Here is a 23,394-nt window from a genome sequence, read left to right as displayed (position 1 = left end):
GATTCAGTAAGTGGAAGTGAGGGTGAAGAAGAGAGGATTAAAAAAGGATTATTGAAAGCTATTTAAGAAGCAACCCCATTTCTAGAAAATGCCCTCATCCCCCTATCTACCTGCTAGGCAACTGAGCCTCTTTTACCACATCAAAAGACTAAAGGTTTGTTCTCTAGAGAGAATAGCAGACAGAGTTCCTGAGCAGTTAGACACCAGACAGAGTTGCAGACAGAGGGTCTGTACTGAAAACAGGAAGATTAAGAGAATGCAATCACATGAAATGTTGAGAACTCCCAACTTTCATTCCCCAGCTTGGCACTGAGACTGTCGGTGGCCAGGTCTTTACCCACTGGGCAGGGGATTGGAAAAGGCTTTTCTGGGGAATCTGACCAGCCCAAGAAGAGACAACTAAAAATATTACTATCAGGATTTCTCCCAAAACTGCCTTGCCAGATGATCCCACAGTGAAGCTCACAAATGACAAGCACACCCACACAGTAGTTTTTTTTTTTTTATTGTACTTTCAGTGAAAGTTTACAGTTCAAGTCAGTTTCTCATACAAAAATTTATATACACATTGCAATGTGACCCTAGCTGCTCTCCCTATAATGTGACAGCACACTCCTCCTTTCCACCCCGGATTTCCCATGTCCATTCAACCAGCTCCTGTCCCATTTTGCCGTCTCATCTCGTCTCCGGACAAGAGCTACCCATTTAACCTCATGTATCTACTTGAGCTAAAAAGCATTCTCTTCATGAGTATCATTTTATGTCCCATAGTCCAGTCTAATCTTCGGCTTCAGGAATGGTTTCAGTTCTGGGCTAATGGAGAGTCTGAGGGTCATGTCTTCCGATCCCTCCAGAGCATTTCCTCATGTATCTGGTATCTGCCAGAATGTCTTCTTTGGCGAAGTGCCTGTTCATATCCTTTACCCATTTTTTAATTGGGTTATTTGTCTTTTTGTTGTTGAGGTTTTGCAGTATCTTGCAGATTTCAGAGATTAGACACTGATCAGATTTGTTGTAGCCAAAAATTATTTCCCAGTCTGTACGTTGTCTTTTTCTGTTTTGGTGAAGTCTTTTTATGAGCTTAAATGTTTGATTTTTAGGAGCTCCCGGTTATCTAGCTTCTCTTCTGGTGTTTGTGCATTGTTAGTAAGGTTTTGTATTCTGTTTATGCCATGTATTAGGGCTCCTAGCATTGTCCCTATTTTTTCTTCCATGATCTTTATTTAGATTTTATATTTAGGTCTTTGATCCATTTTGAGTTATTTTTTGTGCATGGTGTGAGGTATAGGTCTTGTTTCAGTTTTTTGCAGATGGATATCCAGTTATGCCAGCACCATTTGTTAAAGAGACTGTCTTTTCCCCAATTAATGACTTTGGGCCTTTGTGAAATATCAGCTGCTCATAGGTGGATGAATTTATGTCTGGATTCTCAATTCTGTTCCATTGGTCTATGTATCTGTTGCTGTACCAGGACCAGGCTGTTTTGACTACCATGGCGGTATAATAGGTTCTAAAATCAGGTAGTGTGAGGCCTCCCACTTTTTTATTCTTCTCCAGTAATGCTTTATTTATCCAGAACCTCTTCCCTTTCCATATGAAGTTGGTGATTTGTTTCGCCATCTCATTAAAAAATGCCATTGGAATTTGGATCGGGATTGCATCGTATCTGTAGATTGCTTTGGGTAGAATAGACATTTTCACAATGTTGAGTCTTGCTATCCATGAGCAAGGTATGTTTTTCCACTTTTGTAGGTTTCTTTTGGTTTCTTGCAGTAGTGTCTTGTAGTTTTCTTTGTATAGGTCTTTTACGTCTCTGGTTAGATTTATTCCTAAGTATTTTATCTTCTTGGGGGCTATTGTAAATGGTATTGATTTGGTGATTTCCTCATTGAAGTTCTCTTTGTTGGTGTAGAGGAATCCAACTGATTTTTGTATGTTTATCTTGTATCCTGATACTTTGCTGAAATCTTCTATTAGTTCCAGTAATTTTCTTGTGGCTTCTTTGGGGTTTTCTGTGTATAAGATCATATCATCTACAAATAGAGATACTTTTACTTCTTCCTTACCAATTTGGATGCCCTTTATTTCTTTTTCTAGTCTAACTGCTCTGGCTAGGACCTCCAGCACAATGTTGAGTAACAGAGGTGATAAAGGGCATCCTTGTCTGGTTCCCGTTCTCCAGGGGAATACTTTCAGACTCTCTCCATTTAGGATGATGTTGGCTGTTGGCTTTGTATAAATGCCCTTAATTATGTTGAGGAATTTCCCTTCTATTCCTATTTTGCTAAGAATTTTTTTTTTTAATCATGAATAAGTGTTGGACTTTGTCAAATGCCTTTTCTGCATGAATTGATAAGATCATATGGTTCTTGTCTTTTGTTTTATTTATGTGATGGATTACATTGATTGTTTTTCTAATGTTGAACCATCCTGCATACTTGGTATGAATCCCACTTGGTCATGGTAAATTAATTTTTTGATATGTTGCTGAATTCTACTGGCTAGAATTTCCACACAGTGCTTCTGATGAACATTTCAGACTCTCGTCTTAAATATGAGAAGATAGTCAAGGATATCTGAGGAAAAAGTTGTGACATGAAAAATAGATATTAAAAGAAGAAAATGAAAGCAAGATCAACTTAGAGAAAACAGATACTATGCAAACAACAGCAGCAGCAGTAACAACAAAACCCCACCACCACCACTATAATTATTATGTTTGGAGAGATTAGATAAGATCTTTTATCCTTAAAACAAACAAACAACAACAATAAAAGTAACATGAAAATAAACATTTAGAGAAGAAAAGAGGCCTTGAAATTGAAAATCATTAAAGCAGACATTAAAAACTTAATAGGAAGGTTGGAGGGAAAGTTGAGGAAATCTGTCAAAAAGGAGAGAAAAATGACAAATAAATAGCAAATAAGGCAGAAAATGTAGGAAAATCATAGGACCGGTTAAGTACTTTAAGATTTGCACATTTGAAGTTCCAGGAAGAGAGAATAGTGGATATGAAAGGGGGAAAAATCAACAATATATTTCAAGAAAATTCCCCAAAACTGAAAGACCTTGAGTTTCTAGATTGAAATTACCCTAAGATCAGCAAATAGATAAAAATAGACTCACATCAAGGCATATCACTGTGAAATGTCTGAACAACAAGGACAAAGAAGAGCCTACAGGCTTCTAAACAGGGAACACCCCCCCCCCACACACACACCCACCATGTACAAAGGGGATCAGGACTCAAAATGGCTTCACACTTCTCAACAACTACACTGAAAACTAGAAGATAATAGAGAGTTGCCTTATCTCTAACCTAGAATTTGATCAACCACATAAACCACAATATTTGTCCAAATATGAGAATTGAATAAACACAATTGCAGGCATGCACAATCTTAAAATATTTACCACCCACACCTCTTTCTTAGGAAGCACCTGGAGAATGTACTCCAACAAAGCAAGGGAATAGTTTGAAAAAAAGAAAAGCATGTGATACAAGAAACAAGAGAGACAAAGGAAATCCACAGCATGGTAGTGAAGGGAGACTGAAGCTATGCACAGACACACAGGGCAAGCAGTCCAGATTGGAGCAAGTCAGAAGGTCTTGGGTATACTTCTTCAAGAAAATGAAAGTAATTGAATGAATACTTTCAATAGCTATGGTCAACTGGCAAAGAGTTTGGGTTGAATAAATGAAAATAGCAAATAAAAAACTAAAAAATAAAACAAACATTAAGTACAGGGAAGTGAAAGAAGAACAAGAAGGGAAAAATAAGTAGAGATTAATACATGGCATAGCTCTGAGTGGCATAAATTGTCATAACAATGTAAACAGTAAATACTGATTTAACAAAAATTACAGCACAACCACATCGGGGGAATGGAAGGTATGCATGTGCGTGGTGGAAGTTGAAGGAGGAAAGAGAAAGAACTAAATCTTCTTCTCCCTTAGTGGAAACTCGATATATATTGCCTAAAAGAGAAAAGTAGTAGCTGCAGCAATACCAACAGGTGATTTAGAGATACGCGGATAAATAACAAAAGATCACGTAAAATTGTTGCATCTGGGGAGTGTCATATAGGAGTGGAGTGTGAGGGACTGTGGCTAATTTGTAGAACTAAGTAATTCTTTAAACTATTATTATATGCATATATTGCTCTGATATAAACACAAACAATTCTTAAAGAGTGGGACAAGTAGATACATGAGACTAAATGCGCAGCTGCTGTCCGGAGGTGAGATGAGAAGGCAGAGAGGGTCAGGAGCTGGTTGAATAGACATGGGAAATCTGGGGAAGAAAGGAGGAGTGTGCTGTCACTGTATAGGGAGAGCAACTAGGGTCACATAACAATGTATGTATAAATTTTTGTATAAGAGACTAACTTGAAATGTAAACGTTCACTTAAAGCACAATAATAAATAAATTTAATAAAAAAAGAGTAGGAGATGGGACTTTAATATTTATTCTGTGCCTAATGTGTGCAAGTCTCTGTGACCAGTGCTTCACATATGCCATCTCATTTATGTTTCAGGACAAACCTTGAAGTAGCTGTCGTGAAGAATAAATACCTCCATATTACATAAGAGAGATTATGTGATTTGCTAAGTATGAGATGGTTACTGACATGACCACATCTATACCTGAGCTCTCTGTTTGACATCCAGTTATTATACACTCTGTGCCAGGGACTCTTCCAGTAATCATTAATGCAGATATTGGTGCTATTATTTGATTTGCATCTTTCTAACCATTATCTAGGGGTCCCTGGGTGGTACAAACAGTTTGCACTAAGCTGCTAATTTAAAGGTTGGCAGTTTGAACCCACCCAGTGGCACTGTGGAAGAAAAGCTTGGTGATCTGCTTCCATAAAGATTACAGCCAAGAAAACTCTATGAGGCAATTTTACTCTGTAACACATGGTGGGGCAATGAGTCAGAATCGACTAAATGGCAATGGGGTTGGTTTTATGGTTTAAACATTAAAATGTGAGAGACACTTGTTATTTTTTGTCTACCCAGCATCTAAACCTCCTCCCCACAATTCAAAAATTCCCCTCTTATGAGTCTTGGTGAGAATCTGAGCCTTCTCCCCAGAAGGCATGATATTTGCTTTCCCAGATTTCCTGGCAGCTAGGGTGTGGACACATAACTTAGGCTAAGCCAATGCGCATACACTGTAGACTCTGAATCTAGAACTAGTAATGCAGAAAAGTGGAGACAGTTGAGGGTTAATTCTGGTGGTGGCAGAGGTAGAGGCAGCAACACTCATTTTCCACAGTGGTGCCTATGGAGGTATCCTGACCCTGGTGCTGATGACAGGGGCAGTAACAGAGCAAGCTAGGGCTTCCATGGCTGATTGGCAAGTCAGCAGTGTTTGTGGAAACCAGTTCTGTGACATGGTTTTGATTATGGCTCCTTTGGATCCTGAGAATTTTCTGAACTTGATTCTTAAGCTACCCAGTATCTAACCAGTACCTTTACAATAAATTATTTTTCTGCATCAATAAGTTAAAGTGGACATCTGTTAAGTGAACTTCTGGTACCTTAACTAGTACCCAAGCAAAGAGAAGTTCAACTTGGGAGACTTAGCTAAGATGTCAAATGAGCAGAAACTGACATTTTCAAATAAACAGAAAAGTAAAAATCAGCAAAATATTATCAAATTTATAATTGATGATTCATTACATGCCATTTGTGATTTCCATGACAAAATAGAAATATTGTATTTATGAGAAAATATTAGGGTTTTTAATTTACTCATTCTTCCATTCGACAAATATTTGTTGAGCAGCTACTATGTGCCAGACACTGTTCTAAGTATTACAGGGAGTGTAGTAGTGAACAAAGACAGAAATCCTTGCCTTTATTCAAGTAGGAAAAGAAAAAATAAATGCATACAATAGGTAAGTAAATTATATATTATGGTATGTTAATAAGTGCTGTGGGAAAAAATAAAGTATGGAGTGCCAGTAGACAGGTGGTGTTACATTTTAAATGGGTTGGTCAGGTTAGGCCTCATAGAGAAGGTAATACTTGACCAAACTCTTGAAGAAGTGGAGGGACTGAGCCAATGGGATACCTGTAAGAACTCTTGGTGATGAACCAGTGATAGGTTTCGAGACAATATGGTGCCTGGTATGACTGGATCAAAGTGAGCAAGGGAGGGATGGCAGGTGATGAGGTCAGAGAGGTAGCCAGGGACCACTTGTGTAGGTTACTGTAACCATTTTGGCTGAAAGCAATAGGGAACCATTGGAGGTTTTAAGTACAGGAGTGACATGTTTTGACTTAGGTTTTCACAGATCACTTTGTTGTACTGAATGGTCCTTAACCAGGGAAGATTTTGCCCCACAGGGGGCATTTGACAAGTCTGGAAGTATTTTTGGTTGTCACCCCTGGGAGGAAATCTCCTAGCATCTAGTGGGTAGAGGTCAGGGGTGCTGCAAAACATCCTGCACAGGACAGCCCTAACAACCAAGAATTACCTGGTTCAAAAAGTCAGTAGTGCCGAGGTTGAGAAACCTTGGGGGCAAAGACATGTAGGCCAATGATTAAACAATATGGTGAAATTCTTAAAAATTCTATGATTATGTGTTATTTAAAAGGGTATATTATTGCACGTTTCAATACTGAAATCACAATATTTCACAAACTTACATAGAACTGTAAGCTTGAGCTGGGAAGAATTTTAATACTATACACTGAATTATATAGGAGGGAAAAAAGCAAATTTCAATGTACTTCCAGGATTCCTAAGTTCATTTTTATGTTTTGTCCAATAAATTAAAACAATGCATTCATTTGTATCTTTTTTAAAATATGCAAAATAGTTGAAAATAAAATCTGCACTTTAAAAGTATTCAGAAATAAAAGTAATTCAATAGAAACAGACTTTTCCTTCATTATCAGGTTTATTCCATGTTACTAAAATTTTTGTATATTCTTTTTTCAGAAATAGATTATATTTCCATTTCTTGGTTAAAAATTTTAAAATTATAACTGGATATATATTACACATATTTATGAATTTCACAAACATACAGTGAAACCTTGTTTAGGTTATTTAGGTTGGTTTACTTTTTTGAGGAGGTCTTAAATATTTGGCAAAATATAAATCTTTCAACAAAGTTGACATAAGGGATATAATTCATGTTGCCTAGGCAACAGAAGCACGTAAGAGCCCAAATTATATGGAATGCATGCTAGTTCGTTTCATTCTATAATAGCTCTTACACTCTACCATGGGGCTGTACTGCTCTAAGTTGTTTTTTGGAAAAAGATATGGATTATAAACAGATATATATCCAAACTTAATACACAAATAAATCTGATTAAAGAAGCCAACAAAAATTCCGTGATGAAAAGCACGTTGTAAAACTACCAGATCAAAAGTAATGCCATTTAAAGAATTCTTTATCAAATATTATCAGTTAATTTAAAAAAAGTTATTTCAATCTTCAAATTGTGCTTTGCTAATTTTGCACATCAATATTCCTTCCTAAAATATTTAAATTTGTGCTATTTACCAAATTCTTATTATAGGCAGAATGTCCAGGAGATAGGAAACAATAGCATCTTTAAAGCACAGAAGAATGAGCCTCGGATATTTCTTAAAGCAATTTTGCTTGTTCTAATCTGACCATTCTTTGGAAATCATTATTCAGAATGTGCTAGAATCAAAGCGAATAAAACACTGTGAATTTGACTATACTAGGTAGCACTATTTTTCTAAGTACAGATCATGACTTTCTTTTCCTTGTAAAAAATGAGGAAACTCTTCATTTCATCAACACTTCAAAATAAAATTTGCCTATGCAATGGCACAACAAAAGACAAAATGTTTAGATTTAAAGAAAACTTTTTTAAATGCAAAAAAGCAACTAATTTCTCATCTCATTAAGGAGAATCTAGTGGGGTCTTCTGAATCACTCCCAGGAAATGATAAAACATTGTCAGTCACTGTGGGCAATGTTATTATAAAGAAGTATTTCAATTATTTTTTAAAAGAATGACATTGCCAAAATAGGTCTTTACAATTAAGTTGGGTTTGTAAAATTTGTCAGTTTGTTTTTTTGCTGCAGAGCAGAAACCCAGGTTCCATTCTGGACAGGTGCTTAGTAAAGCATTATATGGGTTCTCCATCAAATGCTTATCCTAATCTGAGACAAAATAAGACATACCAAAGTATCACTAGTGCTACCAGAAACTGGAGGATAGTAATATTGTGGCAGCAATATTACGAATGCAGAGCTCATCATTAAAAATCCGTACAAGAAAATTTTTCAAGTAGTGAGCCAAAAGACAAATAGATCACAAGTATGTGCCATTCTAAATTGCAGTATAAAAGGAAAATCACTGAAATAATTTATTTGAGTCAGACTCAACTTCTCTGGAAAGGCCAAAGAATGAACTAATGGACCTAAAATTCCACTGGTCGGACTTGTTAAGAGATTAGACCAAGGTTTCGAACCAGTTTGTTCCAGTTGGAACCCCTGCTAAGAATTTGCATTTCTTACAAGTTCCTAGGAAGTTATACATAAGAATCACCTGGGGATCTTGTTAAACTATAGATTCTGATTCAGTGTATTTGGGGTGGAAAGGCAAATTCTCAGAGGGAACTTGTGAGAAATGCAAATTCTCAGCAGCAGTTGGAACCGGAAAGAATGGTTGGAAGCCCCCGATGAGTCGGGGAAAGGAGCTTTTAGAAGGCCTCAGTTAATATGCATCTATGGGCAGCTGCCTCTGTCAAGGAGAACTGGAAAAAGAAAGGGAGGAGAGACAGAACTAGTGAATATCTACGCAGTATGAGGAGGAAATAAGCCTCCGGTCAGATTAACGAAAGAACCAGAGTAGCACAAGCAAATTTAGGAAAGTTTGGGCATTGGAGGTCCTCAGAAACAAACTGATACCTATATCATTAGCTTGTCCAGGATCAGACCAGAACTCAAGCTTTATCATCCACTAGATAATTACTGGAGAATGCCCACCCTTGACTGCTAGGCTACAAACACACCAAACTGCGTTCATTGCCTCCAAAGACTATTGCTTTCTCTCTCTCCAGGCAGGTAGTTGGCAAATGCAACGCCTTCATCAAGGGCACTGGCCACTCTCTCTGTGCCTCCTAATTTTATCACCAGAGGAGGGACCATCATCTATTGTTATATTCTGTCAGTTACCTAATGTAAGAACAGAATAGGCCAGATCAAATAGGATGTTTTTGGCTCCAAGTAGCTTCTAAGCTCAACGGCACATAAAATAAGAATATTATCATCTCCCATAACAGGAAGTCCAGAGGTTGTGGCAGCACTGTTACAAAGGCAGAGCTCCTTATTAAAAATCAGTACAAGAAAATTTTCAGATAGTGAGCCTCAGTCTTCACATCTTTATTTGCACTCTGCCTTTCTCTAAATATTTATTTCATTCTCAAGTTGGTAGCTTCACTTTTAGGCAAGACAACGCCCAGAGGAAATAAGGAAACTCTCTTCTAATGCTCTTTTTTAGGAGTAAGGAAATCTCTCCCACACACCTCCCAGCTGATGTCCCCTTATGCCTCCATGACCAAAACTGGATTATATGCCTATTCCTTGACTAACCACTCACAAGGAGGACAGGATTACCCTAACTGGTTTAGGTAGTTCAGGACCCACCCCTGGAGCTAGAGATGGAGCCACCTACTTGAGTATAATGGAGGAGGGGTGTGTACCAAAACCCAAACCCAGTTTCTACTGGACAGGCAAAAGGAGAGATTGCACATTGAGTGACCAACCAATAATGCCCAGCACATAGGCACAATAAATACTGTAGACTGAATAAATGAATAAACAAAAAAAGTGTTCACTTTATTTTACTGCTGTGTGACTTATTTGTTCATAAATACAAGGTAGTCTAAGATATTCATTAATGTACGAACAATCCTGGTCACAAATTCAGATCGTTCTTAACAAAACACTGCAATTCTAAATATCACAAATCCAGATTATTCTTTTTATTGTTGTAGTTTAAGTGAAAGTTTACAATTCAAGTTAGTCTCTCATACAAAAATTGATACATACATTGTTATGTGACCCTAATTGCTCTCCATATACTGTGACAGCACACTCCTCCTTTCCACCCGATTTCTCGTATCTATTCAAGCAGCTCCTGACCCTCTCTGCCTTCTCATTTCACCTCCAGACAGAAGCTGCCCATTTAGCTAAGAAGCACACTCTTCATGAGTATTATTTTATGTCCCACAGTCCAGTCCAATCTTTGTCTGAAGAGTCAGCCTTGGGAATTATTTTAGTTCTGGGTTGACAGAGAGTCTGGCGGCCACGCCTTCTAGGGTTCCTCCAGTCTCAGTCAGACCATTAAGTCTGGTCTTTTTACTAGAATTTGAGTTCTGCACCCCACCTTTCTCCTGCTCCATCCAGGAGTCTCTGTTGTGTTCCCTGTCAAGGTGGCCATTGGAGGTAGCCGGGCACCATCCAGTTCTTCTGGTCTCAGGCTGATGAAGCCTCTGGTCTATGTAGCCCTTTCTGTCTCTTAGGCTAATACTTGCCTTGTGTCTTTGGTGTTCTTCATCCTCCTTTACTCCAGGTGGTTGGGACCAATTGATGCATCTTAGATGGCCACTTGCTAGCTTTTAAGACCCCAGATGCCACTCACCAAAGTAGTATGCAGAACATTTGCTTAATAAACTTTGTTACGCCAATTGACCTAGATGTCCCCAGACCCCTGCCCCTGCTACTCTGTCCGTCGAAGTGTTTGACTGTATTCAGGAAACTTCTTAGCTTTGGTTTAGTGCCATTGTGCTGACTTCCCCTGTAGTGTGTGCTGCCAGATCATTTCTTAACAAAACATTGCCATTCTAAATATTTGTATTCATATTTCAATTTTAAAGTTTTCACTACAGTTCTCCTTACATTTTCTTAGCTGGCACAGTAACTTCTTAGCGGCCAACATAGTGTAATATGAATTTTCATAAGGTACTATCATAGCTATTATGCTTACTAGAGTTTTGGATCCTAAATAAGACTTTAATTGTTGATGGAGTGTGAACACTCAGGCAACTTAGCACCCAGTCAATTTTCGATCAGTAGGAAAACTCAGGGTAGCTGATTCTCTTCTACCATGATCACTTAAAACCCATTTCTGGTATGACTAACCCCTTTTGGTGTTATAAGGACTGCATAAGTCTGTTTCTGAAAGAACAAAGTAATTGATGGAGATTTTGGAAATAATATAATTAGTTTACTGAACATGAACAACCAAACACAAGAAGTCAACCTCTTGTCTTCCCTTCCAACCCCTCCAAAAGCAAAAGAAAAATAGCTGACAGCCATGCAGTCCCTTCCTATGCATGTAACACTCTGCAAGTCAACTGTGTGAAAAATCAATAAGGGTTGGAGCTGGGACCATGTCCATTGCCAGAATGCCCAAATCCTCATTATACCTCTCCCTTTAGACATATTTCCAACATTTGTACATGTTCTTTTCTTCACAGCAGGATGCCAGATAACCAGTTTAAGTCCAAAGAGCACGCACTAAAAACAAAGATTGGTAACTTTTGCCATGCCCTATGATTTTCATCTTTTTTAATCAGAGGTCACACATTGTGACTCAGGATATTTTTAGCAGGGTGTTTAAAAGATTTTTGAACTTGAATGCCCCTAAGTGCTGTGCTTTCTGTTTCAGTTGTTAGCTGCCTGGGCCTCGAAGGTTTTTGTGTTTGCTCTGCTAGAAATTATTTCAAGCCTATGAGACTTATGCTTACAGTTAATGCTAGAAGCACTTTCATTTTCCATTTTTCACTCAGTGGGTTAAAAAAAAAAGACTAAAAATGCGAAGAAATACTGAATATCTTCATAAATGTGGCTATTTACAGATTCTATGCTGTAAAACTGGACTGCTGCTTGATAGGGAGACTACTGATGAAAACTCAGATTTTTTTTAAAATTTTTTATTAGCTGGAGTTTGAAAGTTTAAATTTGAAATGCTAAGATTGGGCTCAATTTATATTGAACACAGTACAAGCTGCTGGAAATTCAAATGTCTCAAAGTTGAGGATCACCTACTGATTGGTTAACTGTGATGATTATTTGGGTTTGAATTTCGGTTCAGTCTTGCTCTTTGATTTGGAGACAGCTTAGAGCCCTGCTCAGTTTTCCATTAAGGGAGAGGGTGGAAGTTATTGCCTCTTGAATTCTAGCCTTGTAAGAGAAACTTCAAGGACCATAAACTCCATGAGCTTGAGGAGTGTTCCTTGTAGTTGCGAATATGGTGATCTGGTGCCCAATACCTCCTCAGGAAGCCAACTTGGCTTAGGTAGCAACTTGCCTCAGCAGCAGGTCAAAGGTATGTGAGTCCTCATAACTGGATGTGGAACCCTCTAGGAATGTTGATCTGGAACATTTTACAAGGGTTCCTGCCTACGACAGTAGTTTGCCAAGGTCAGGAGACCCTCAGTTGTAAGTACTACTGTGATAAAAGGTGAAGTGAAGAGTGGCCAGCAAAGAGGACTTAAGAGTTGGAGGAGCTTAGTGAGGGAGCCTCTGTATGACTCATAGAAAGAAAAGAATCAGTTTTGAATATCTGTTAGCGCCGGAACCAAAAAAACCAAACCCGTTGCTGTCGAACTGATTCCAACTCACAGGGACTCTATAAGACAGAGTAGAACTGTCCTATAGGGCTTCCAAGGAGTGGCTGGTAGATTCAAACTGCCAGGCTTTTTGGTTAACAGCTGAGCTCTTAACCACTGCACCATCAAGTCTCCTTGTTAGTACAAGAGGTTACAAATCAAGTAAGAACTTCTGCTTCCTCCTTGCCTTTCCTCTACTCCCCCCACCTCTCTAACTCCATACCAACCCTTTAGAAAGCTGGAGTGGAGGTGACAGGGATGGAAAATAGCCAACCACACCTTCCCTACCTAAATGGAGCCATTTGCAGCCAGCCTAGCTGGATAAAAGATACACCTATTTACAAAAGATATACCTCTTTTGTGAATAAAGATTGAAAGCTGATTAGTATATTCTCCTGGGTATTCTCACTTTTTTTGTTGTTATTTTATTTTGTTTTTAAATAATATTTTATTGTGTTTTTGGTGAAAGTTCACACAGCAAGTTAGGTTCCCATTTGACAATGTCTATACAAATTGTTCAGTGACATTAGTTACATTTTTCACAATGTGTCAACATTCTCTTAATTGCTTTCTGGTTGTTCTGTCTCCAGTACTCTAGTTTCCCTAACCTCTTATTTCTCATCTTTGCTTTAGAATAATTGTTGATCTTTTGGTCTCACATAGATAGTTTTTTAATGGAGCACCGTACTCACAGGTAATACCCTTTATTTTGTGTACTAATCTGTTATTTCATTAAAAAGTGACCTCAGGGGATAGTTTCAGTTCAAGGTTTAAAGAGCATCTCTGGGCAATAGTCTCAGGGAGTCCTCTACTCTCAAATGTTCCAGTAAGTTGGGAAGTTTTAAGAATTTGAGTTCTGTTCTGCGTTTTTCTCCTTTTCTATCAGGGTCTATCTATCGTGGCCCTGATAGAATGGTCGGTAGTGGTAGCTGGGCACCATCTACTTCTTGTGGTCTTAGGGTAGATGAGGCCGTGGCTTGTGTAAGCTATCAGCCTTGTAGACAAGTTTCTTCTCTGAGACTTTGGTTTCTTTCTTTCTCTTTTGCTTCTAAATAGTAGATACCAATGGTTGTATCTTAGATGGCAGCTCACAAGCTTTTAGGAACCCAGACGCTACTCACCTCACTAGGATGTAGAACATGAACTTTGTGAACTATATTATGCCAATTGACTGAGTTGTCCCATAAGAGTAAGGTCCTAAGCCTTCAAAACCAGAAAACAGATCTCACAAGGTGTTTGGTTATGTCTGAGTATCTGTAACTGTGTCCTCTATGAGTATATACGTGTGCACACACATACTTGTACTTACACATACATATAAATACTACCAGAAGAATCAATAAATCTGTCTTGGAAGAAGAACAGACAGAATGCCCCTTAGAAGCAAGGATGGCAAGATGTTGTCTCATGTACTTTGGACATGTTATCAGGAGGAACTAGTCCCTGGAGAAGGACATCATGCTTGGTAGAGAGTCAGTGAAAAAGAGGAAGACCCTCAACGAAATGGATTAACACAGTGGCTGCAACAATGAGCTCAAACATAGCAATGATTGTGAGGATGGCAGAGGACCTGGCAGTGTTTCATTCTGTTGTATATAAGGTCACTGTGAGTTGAAACCGACTCGATGGCACCTAACAACAATCTGTGCACACATATGTATACACCTGTACCTACCCATACACATATAGGCCTATACACATACATATGTGACCAAACACTAGTTTATTGGTTATTACTGCTGTTGTTGCAAAACTATATGTTATGTTCTTTAGCACAAACATCCTTTTCCTCTTGTATGCTTTTTAGTGGCATTGTTTACTTTGTTTAAGCTGTGCTCTTTAAACCCACATTTGGTGCTACTTTCTGGGCATTCTGATTTTTGAACTGGGACACAATTATGACTTAAATGGACCATAAGGTTTTGTATTACCTAAGGAAATGAGAAAAACCATCTGATTGCCCAAATTTTCTTTCAGGAGCTTGGAAGAAATAGCTCCCACTAAGAAGTTTCAAAAGGACATTAGAGACAAAAGTAAAATTTACAGTCTGGTTACAGCCCACAAACGGTGCTTATTCAATATACTAGTTACAGACATAGTATTAGCCTCTTACCTAAATTTAAGCTAGGAGTATAGAAAAATATTGATACTTTTTAAAGACTAGGTCTATTACAAACATGAAATTACGAATAGCAATTTAATTAACAAGGCGCCCTGGTGATGCAGTGGTTGAGCACTCAGTTGCTAACTAAAAGGTCAGCGGTTCAAACCCACCAGCTGGTCCATGGAAGAAAGATGTGATAATCTGCTTCTGTAAAAACTTACAGCCTTGGAAACCCTATGGAGAAAACTACCCTGTCCTATAGGGTGGCTATGAGTCAGAATGGATGCAATGACAATGTGTTTAATTTAATTCAACAGTCATTTAAAGATAAAATGCATTACCTTGTTATGATGAAGCCATAAATATTTTAGTTTTCTAAACCTAGAAAGATCAATTACTTCTGTGAGTTCCCTGGAAAGAAAAGATAAAGTGAATATTAGTAACTATTAATTCACTCCTGTGTCAGACTAATCAGATAGGTGGTATGATTCGGCAGTAACTAGAAGTACCTCTCTCACTGTCCTTCAAAAAATTTTGACCCACTTCTCTGCTAATTCTGAGATGCATCATTAACTTAATTCATTTGGATTAAGATTTTGTTGGTAAGTTAAAGCCAATATTTAAAAGAGAGCATTTTATCAACATTAGCAGAAATTTATATCTCATTATGAATTTATTGGGGAGAGGGCAGAGGAAAAGTAAGCACAGAAGATACTGGACTTTGAAATTAAATGTGCAAAACACAACTAGCACCTGCTGGAACATTTTCTGCCGGGGTCTTATTTTGAGGTTGATCCCCATCTTGGTCAGGCTGAACAGAAACTGCAGGACACCAAGCATCACAGTCCAAGTAAAGGGTTTTATTCTCTCTTTATTTTTTATTAATTATAGCATCAATATATTACCCACCCTTCTTGAACTGTCTGGGACTCTAGCTGTCCAAGTGGTCCTGGGAGTCAGAACTGGTGCAGATCACCCAGCAGAGGGGCAGACAGAGGGCAAGTTAGGGCAGGTAGCTGTCAGAAACACACAGGTAGATACACACTGAGGACAGGTGGACATTTGGCCCATGTGCACTGGAGCATTCAGATCTCTTATTTCTCTCTTCAGCGCAGAAATTGTGGGGCCCAGGCATGTATACATACACAGATCTATTTATTTATCAAGTGTGCTGGGCACTTTTCTAAGCATTTTAATTAATGTTAATTAATATTACATGTATTAACTCATTTATGGTAATATCCACTCACAATTATTTTTAACCTTGGGATACAGAAGGACTAATATTTTCCTAATTTTTATGAAAACACATATTTTTAAAAGCATGCAAACAACATTTCTAATCAAAAGAAACATTTCTCATCAACTTTTTGTTAAAAAATTTGAAACCTAAGAAAAGCTGAAGGAATGGTACAATGAACACTTATATAACTTGCATATTTTAACACTTTGCCACATTTATGCTGGCTCTATCTGTATTATATATATATATATTTATTGATAAGTTTCTTGGTAAATAATCTGATAATAAATTGCAGACTTCTTATTGCAGGCATCTCATTCCTAAATACTCCATCATGATATTTCTCAAATCAGGACATTCTCCTGCATAACCACAATACCATTATCACACCTAAGAAAATTAAATTTAATTCAGTAACATCTAACATGCTATTCATATTCAAATTTTCTCTGTTGTCCCTACATTTCTTCTATAATTTACTGTATCTTTTTTAAAACCCAGAATCCCATCAAAATTTATATATTACATTTTCAGTTGGTATAACCCTTTAGTCTTTTAAAATTTAGAATAGTCACCCTGTATCCTTCTTTCTTCCCCTTAACATTGATATTTTGAAGCATTCAGGACAGTTGTCTGATAGAATGTCCCATGTTCTTGATTTGTCTGGCTGCTTCCTCATGATTAAATTAAAAATAGATCACTTTTCAATTACATAGATGGTGTTGTGTACTTCTATTTTTTATATAATATTTTATTGTGTTTTAGGTGAAAGTTTACACAGAAAATTAGGTTTCCACTTAACAATTTTTATACAAATTGTTCCATGCCATTGGTTACAGTTTTCACAATGTGTCGGCATTCTCATTATTTCCATTGTGTTTGTTCTGTTTCCATTAATCTAGCTTCCTTTCCCCTCCTTGCCTTCTCATCTTTGCTTTTGGGTAAATGTTGACCATTTGGTTTTACATAGTTAATTGTTTAAGGCAGTACCTTAGACATGGGTGGTATTGTTTATTTTATAAGCCAATCTATTATTTGGCTGAAAGGTCACCTGCAGAAATAGCTTCAAATCCAAGTTCAAAGCTTATCTTGAGGCAATAGTCTCGAGGGTTCCTCTAGACTCTATCGGTCCAGTAGGTCTGGCCTTTTTTAGGAATTTGAATTTTATTCTACAATTTTCTCACATTCTATCTGGGACCTTCTATCGTGTCCCTGGTAGTAGTTAGCTTCGTGAGTGGTAGCTGGGCACCATCTAGTTCTTCTGGTCTCAGGTTAGAAGAGGCTGTGATTCATGTGGGCTATTAGTCTCATGGTGCCGTGGTGGCACAGTGGTTAAGAGCTCAGCTGCTAACCAAAAGGTTGGTAGTTCAAAACCACCGCTCACTCCTTGGAAACTCTATGGGGGCAGTTCCACTCTCTCCTATAGGGTCGCTGTGAGTCGGAATTGACTCAATTACAATGGGTTTGGTTTGGTTTTTATTAGTCCTGTGGACTAGATTCTTCTTTGAGTCTTTGATTTCCTTCATTCTCTTTGGCTCCATATGAATAGAGATCAATAGTTGTATCTTAGATGGCCACTAGCAAGCTTTTAAGACCTCAGATCCTACTCACCAGTCTAGGATGTAGAACATTATCTTAGTGAACTATGTTATGCCAATTGACTAAGTTGTCCCCTGAGACTATGGTCCCAAGCCTTCTAACCCAGTAAACCAATGTCAAGAGTTGTTTGAATATGTCTGGGAAGCCTCTGTTACTGTGCCCTCTATGTGATTTGTTATTTATGTGAGTATACATGCAGCACACACAAATGTGTATATACATATGCCTACAGATACACCTATACATGCATGTGCATTTACTTGTATATGCCTTTCTATATATGTATATGCATCCATATCTACCCACATAACTGCACACATATTTTTTGGTTGTTTTTATTGTTGTTGCAAAACTGTATACGTTATAGCATTTACTGAAATTGTCCCTTTTTCTCATGTACTTCTTAGTGTTTTTATTTACCTTGGTCAAGCTGTGCTGACTTCAGCCATATTTGGTCTTATCTTTTCCATCACCTACCTAAAGTATCAAGTGTCTACTATCTAGAAAGTGATTACTCCTCCATCTCCCTCTCATCCCTGGTAACCATCAAAGAACTTTGCTTTCTGTGTATGTATCTATTCTTGATTTTTTAATAACAGTGAGACCATACAATATTTGTCTTTTTTGTGATTGACTTATTTCTCCAGACTTACCGACGTTAAAAGATGTTTCACAGACTCCTCATTATTATGTATAGTTGTGTAGTACTCCATTGTATGTAGGTACCACAGTTTAATCCATTCATATGTTGATGAGCACTTAGGTTGTCTCCACCTATTTGCTATTGTGAATAATGCAGCAATGAACATAAGTGTGGTGTACTTCTTACTGCATCACTTCAGCAAGCAAGTTCTGTCAGCTTGTCTAACTCTTGGTGAAGCGAAGTTCATTCACTTGGTTAAAGTGGTATCTGCCAGGTCTCTCCATTGTAAAAGTACAAATTTTATAATTGAAAAGTAATATGTGGGGCAAAACTCTGAAGCCACATGTATATCATGTTCCCCAACAACTATGTACTCAACAGGTTTAGCTTTGATTGACGATCCTTACACAAATCAATTACCTTATTTTTACACAAATTATGCACGCCTTCTATGTTTGTTTGCCAGCCGGGCCCTCACCTTATCAGGTATTTTCATAAGTGCGCTATGCTTATTTTTTTTACAGCAACATGTGGAAGAAGACTGTCATGGCGGCACTTGTGAGGGTGTCTTTCACGGGGGAGGGTGCGGCCAGCAAACAAGTGCAAAAGAAGCGCGTTGTTCGCGTAAAACTCGGTAATTGATTGGGGATTATAAAATAGTGATTTTCTAAAGCTCTCATTCTTTTGACACTTATTAGCTGGCATTCTTCTGTAAAGAACAACTCCTCCTTATTTCTCTCAATCTCTCTGTCTCTCTGTCTCTCTCCCACTGTCCCTCACATTTTTTCTTAATCTTTCTTTTATCACTATTTTGTTTCATTCTTAAATTATCTCAGATAGAAGGAGTCTCACAAACAGCTCCTGTGTCTTTTTGGCATGTTCCATTAATCTTTGAGTACTTCCCTGTTTTCTGGTACAACAAAATGTTCCAGACTCCCTCAAAGCAACATTTAACAGGAGATTTGCACACAGTTCTTTCTCCTCTCTCACTGTAGATATGTAGCTTATTTCTGAGAAGGAGCACTTGGACCTTGGTACATTTTAACTTGCCATGGGCAATAATGACTGTTAGTTTTAGCTATTCTCATGATAAAAATTGTCATTACATGGTAGTATCAGAGGACCTCAGGCCCCATTTAGGGGGTTTCCCCAAGGATTGCCCATGAAACTTATTTTAATACTGTAGTGGGTTGAATTGTATCCCCCCAAAAGATGTTAGAGTCCTAACTCCCCAGTACCTATGAATGTGACCTTATTTGGAAGTAGGGTCTTTGCAGATGTAATTAAGTTAAGGATTGTATGCTCTGTCTGTCTATCTGCATTGCCTCAAACTTTCAGCCAGACATAAGACTGCTAGGAATGAGGAATGTACACCCACTGACATCAACCATTCCACGGGTGCTACTTTCATCTGTAATCAAGCTGGACGCCTAAGACTTTTACACAGTGTTGGCAAAGTGAAAGCTGTTATTATTAACAATTCAGAATTCCTTGCCTATTTACCCTTTTATTCTCTAAAACCCCATGCTTTCCAGGAGTTGTCGCATGGGATCCTACTTTTGCAGACCTCAGCTGCTGCATACAGCCCTTTCTCTCGCTCTGGGCTAAGTCAGCAGGTGCCGGCCACAAACAAGGGAGTCTGTACAATCTCCCCCCACTCCAGCCTCAAGCTAGGGAGTCTGTACAATCTCCCCCCACTCCAGCCTCAAGCTAGGGAGTCTGTACAATCTCCCCCCACTCCAGCCTCAAGCTAGGGAGTCTGTACAATCTCCCCCCACTCCAGCCTCAAGCTAGGGAGTCTGTACAATCTCCCCCTACTCCAGTCACAAGCTAGGGAGCCTGCACAACTCCCTCCACTCTAGACAAGAGAACCCGCTACTCCCTTAGGCTCGACTAATGACTCACCAACTCCTGTAATGAGGCTATCTTAAAGGGAGTATTGCCCTTATGCTTTCAAAATGCCATGTTCCAGCTTCGATCATACCCTGCCCGCTGCACCATTAAATATATATGTACATGTCTGTCTATCTACATTGCACGTGCAGACAGGCTGTGCTTCAAACTTTCAGGCAGCCATAAGATTGCTAGGAATGAAACGTATATCCACTGGCATCAACCATTCTGTGGGTGCTACATTTATCTCTGATCAAGCCGGACACACGAGACATTTACACAGTGTTGGTAAAGTGAAAGCCATCATCATTATTATTTATAGAAAGCACACAGTAAACAATAGCAATAGTTTCAAAGGGGAAACACTTACCCTCCCCCAAATTGCCTACGTCCATTCTATGTCACTGGACAGGCATGCTGTGGTTCAGGTCAGATGCTGCGCTCACATCACACTGCTCGGGAGGCCTGCACAGCTTCTGAAGCTTCTGCTTTGCCACAAGGCCTCTGCTGCTGGCTCCTACCATGGTACTCAGGTGTGTGGGGCTCTCTCTTGCCTGCCTTGCTACCTGGGCCACCCGGGGAGGGAGGTTGGGGGACGTGCAGCCCCTGCACGGGGCACACTCAATCCTCTCTTGCCCTGCACAATCAAGTGTTACAACTCTTTTAGCTCTGGTGGCAAGCCTCCTGCCAGAGGCATCCGGCTCCACCCAGCTGTAGGAAGACCCCTGAACAGGATCCTCTGAGGCAACCCCTGCACAGGGCAAACTCAGGCCTCTGCCCTGCACTGGCAAATGTTACAGCTCTTTTAGCTTCGCTGCAAGGCTCCTGCCTGAAGGCACTCAGCTCTTGCTCCTTGGGCCAGCAAGCCCACCATAGCCACTTTGCTCCATGGGTTGGCGAGCCCACTGCTGCTGTCTCTCACCATCTCAAGCTGTCATCAGTGTTACAATCTCTCTTCTGGGTCTAGGAGGTTCCCAGGTCCAAAAGCACACTCTCCTTCAGATTGTTCTTGATGGTAGCGAGGTCCCCTTGAACCTCTGTGAGACTGGCCTTTATATAAGCCTACTCCTTGTCAATTTCAAGGCATGGCCTTTCCAGCATGACCATGAACTGAACAATCCCGTCTGCAGACCACAAATCACTCAATTTGCATAGTAAACTGACCTATCCCTTGCAAGATTGTGGCCCAGCCAATCATTTTGGGAGAGTTAGAAGACTATGGTTAGAAAGGCCATATAAAAGCAATTCACTGCACCAGAAGGGTCTTTAGATGAAATTATCCTGGCTTTAGGATAATTCCCAAACCCAATGACTGCTATCCTTATAAAAGAAAGGAGAGGGAGATCTGGGGCATACAGACCTGGAGGGGAAGGCCATGTTAAGTCAGAGGCAGATACTGGAGTGATACATTTGCAAGCCAAGGAACATCAAGGATTGCCAATAGCCACCAGAAGCTAGGGGAGAGGCATGGAATGGATTCTCTCTCAGAGTTTCCAAAAGGAAACAACACTGTCAACAACTTGATTTCAAATTTGTGACTTTCAAATTCTCTAGAACTCTAAGAGAACACATTTCTGATGTTGTAAGTCACTGAGTTTGTAACGGAGCCTCAGGAAATGAATACAAATACATTAATACTTTAAAATATTAACTGTCAAATTACTGTCATTAATTTTCTTCTGTTAGTAATATTGGTGTTGAATTTTTAGGTATTAGCTAATGTAATAAAATGATTCACTTTTAAAGGGTAATTTAATTTTTTCTAGTTAGAAGGTTCATTCTGCTCATAAACCTGTCCTAAATCAATAATGGGCTGTTATATTTTAGGATGAGGATCATCAAAGACAATGAAAAATAATTCTATTATTAATGATGGCAATGAACTTGTGCTGACAATAATATGCCAACATTATTGTTACAGTATATGTTCTGTCATCACCGTGATTACTCAAGGAGACATTGGTTAAGATGCTTTCCATTTTTTGTCGCCAGCTGGATTAAATGCTAACTTAGTATTCTCAGGATATAAGATGTGTTTTTGTTCACACAAGAAGGTCCCAATGTTAGAGAATCAATATTTCTAATTTTGTTCTAGTATTTTAAGGCTAGTCTTATCGATATCTACTTACCTCATAATCAGTAGTGTATGGCTGTAAAAATTGGGGCAGGCTTACAGCTGCAAGCTTTTTAACCATATAATACACTTATCATTATTGTAAAATTAATCAGTCTATAGAAAGACTCAAAGCATGGCCTTAAGTGTGTCAGAATTCTGTATTGTACCTGTTCCATTCTAAACTATATATGTATATTTTAAAATATCTCAAATTGGCAAGATATTTATTTGCTTATTACCAAGAGATTCAAGGTCATCACAAAGATAAATATTTTTCTCTGTACTAATAAATTAAAAATGAATATTTACACATAACCAAAGATACGTTTATTTCTCTAAAATTCAAATTTAACTGGAGTCCTATATTTTTATTTGCTAAATCTGGCAACCCTAACAGGTTACATGACATGCCCAATGTCACCCAGCTGGAGGAGATAGAATTGGGATTCAAACTCAGCCTAACTCCATATCTTTTTTCAATCCGTTTCAATATTTTGCCTCTCCAATAGAGACTGTTGACCCCAATGAGGTGTAAATTAATTAGAATGTAGTATCTGCCTACCCAGTTCTTGAGGGAAAAAAATGGAAAAGAGCATTTGAATCTATGAAACATAAAATGATATTCCTGTATTTCTTATATCAGGTAAACTTACTTTCGAGAAAGGAACAGCTCCAAGACATCAACATCCCTCTTGTGTCCAGATATCTTTAGCTGGTCTTCAACTGCCTGATAACATATAATTAATCTGTCAAATCACATTCCAATGAGCAAAAATACTCAGTCATTTGCAGTCAATAACAATGTCTACAAGAAGATCAAAAGAAAAGTGAATACGAAGACAACCACTCTAAACTGATAAATTCCAACCCTACAATTATATATTATTTACTCATTTTTGTGGTTGAATTTCATTATCCTTAATCCTGGACACAGATGTGTAATAATTTTTAATTGGAGAGAAAAAATGTGTATGTGGATGTCTACAATAAAAACGAGTTTTTGATTATCTGTGAGGCAGGGTAATTTCACCTTTAAATAATTATTCTTAAAATTTACTTTGAACACAAAGAGTTAGTATTTGGTAGGTTTCCTCTATTTACAGAAGACACCAAGTATCGGCGTGGTAGGATATGATGAATGCTATCACAGAAGATTATTTTATGTGCTTAGCA

General features: G+C 38.5%; 1 protein-coding gene across 1 annotated transcript in view; it reads right to left on the bottom strand.

Annotated features, from left to right (window-relative positions):
• LRRC72 (leucine rich repeat containing 72) overlaps positions 1-23,394 on the bottom strand; it is a 56,481-nt gene that overhangs the window by 25,743 nt on the left and 7,344 nt on the right. The window contains exons 2-3 of the mRNA XM_004377506.2: positions 22,875-22,948; positions 15,069-15,138 (exon numbers count right to left, since the gene is read on the bottom strand). Of these exons, the coding sequence (XP_004377563.1) occupies positions 15,069-15,138; positions 22,875-22,948 (144 nt within the window). The remainder of the gene's footprint in view (positions 1-15,068; positions 15,139-22,874; positions 22,949-23,394) is intronic.

The sequence above is a fragment of the Trichechus manatus genome, unplaced genomic scaffold (genome assembly GCF_000243295.1).
Source record: "Trichechus manatus latirostris isolate Lorelei unplaced genomic scaffold, TriManLat1.0 scaffold00050, whole genome shotgun sequence".
Lineage (NCBI taxonomy): Eukaryota > Metazoa > Chordata > Mammalia > Sirenia > Trichechidae > Trichechus > Trichechus manatus.
The sequence above is the reverse complement of the archived record's forward strand: the minus strand, read 5'-3'. Positions and strand labels throughout refer to the sequence as shown.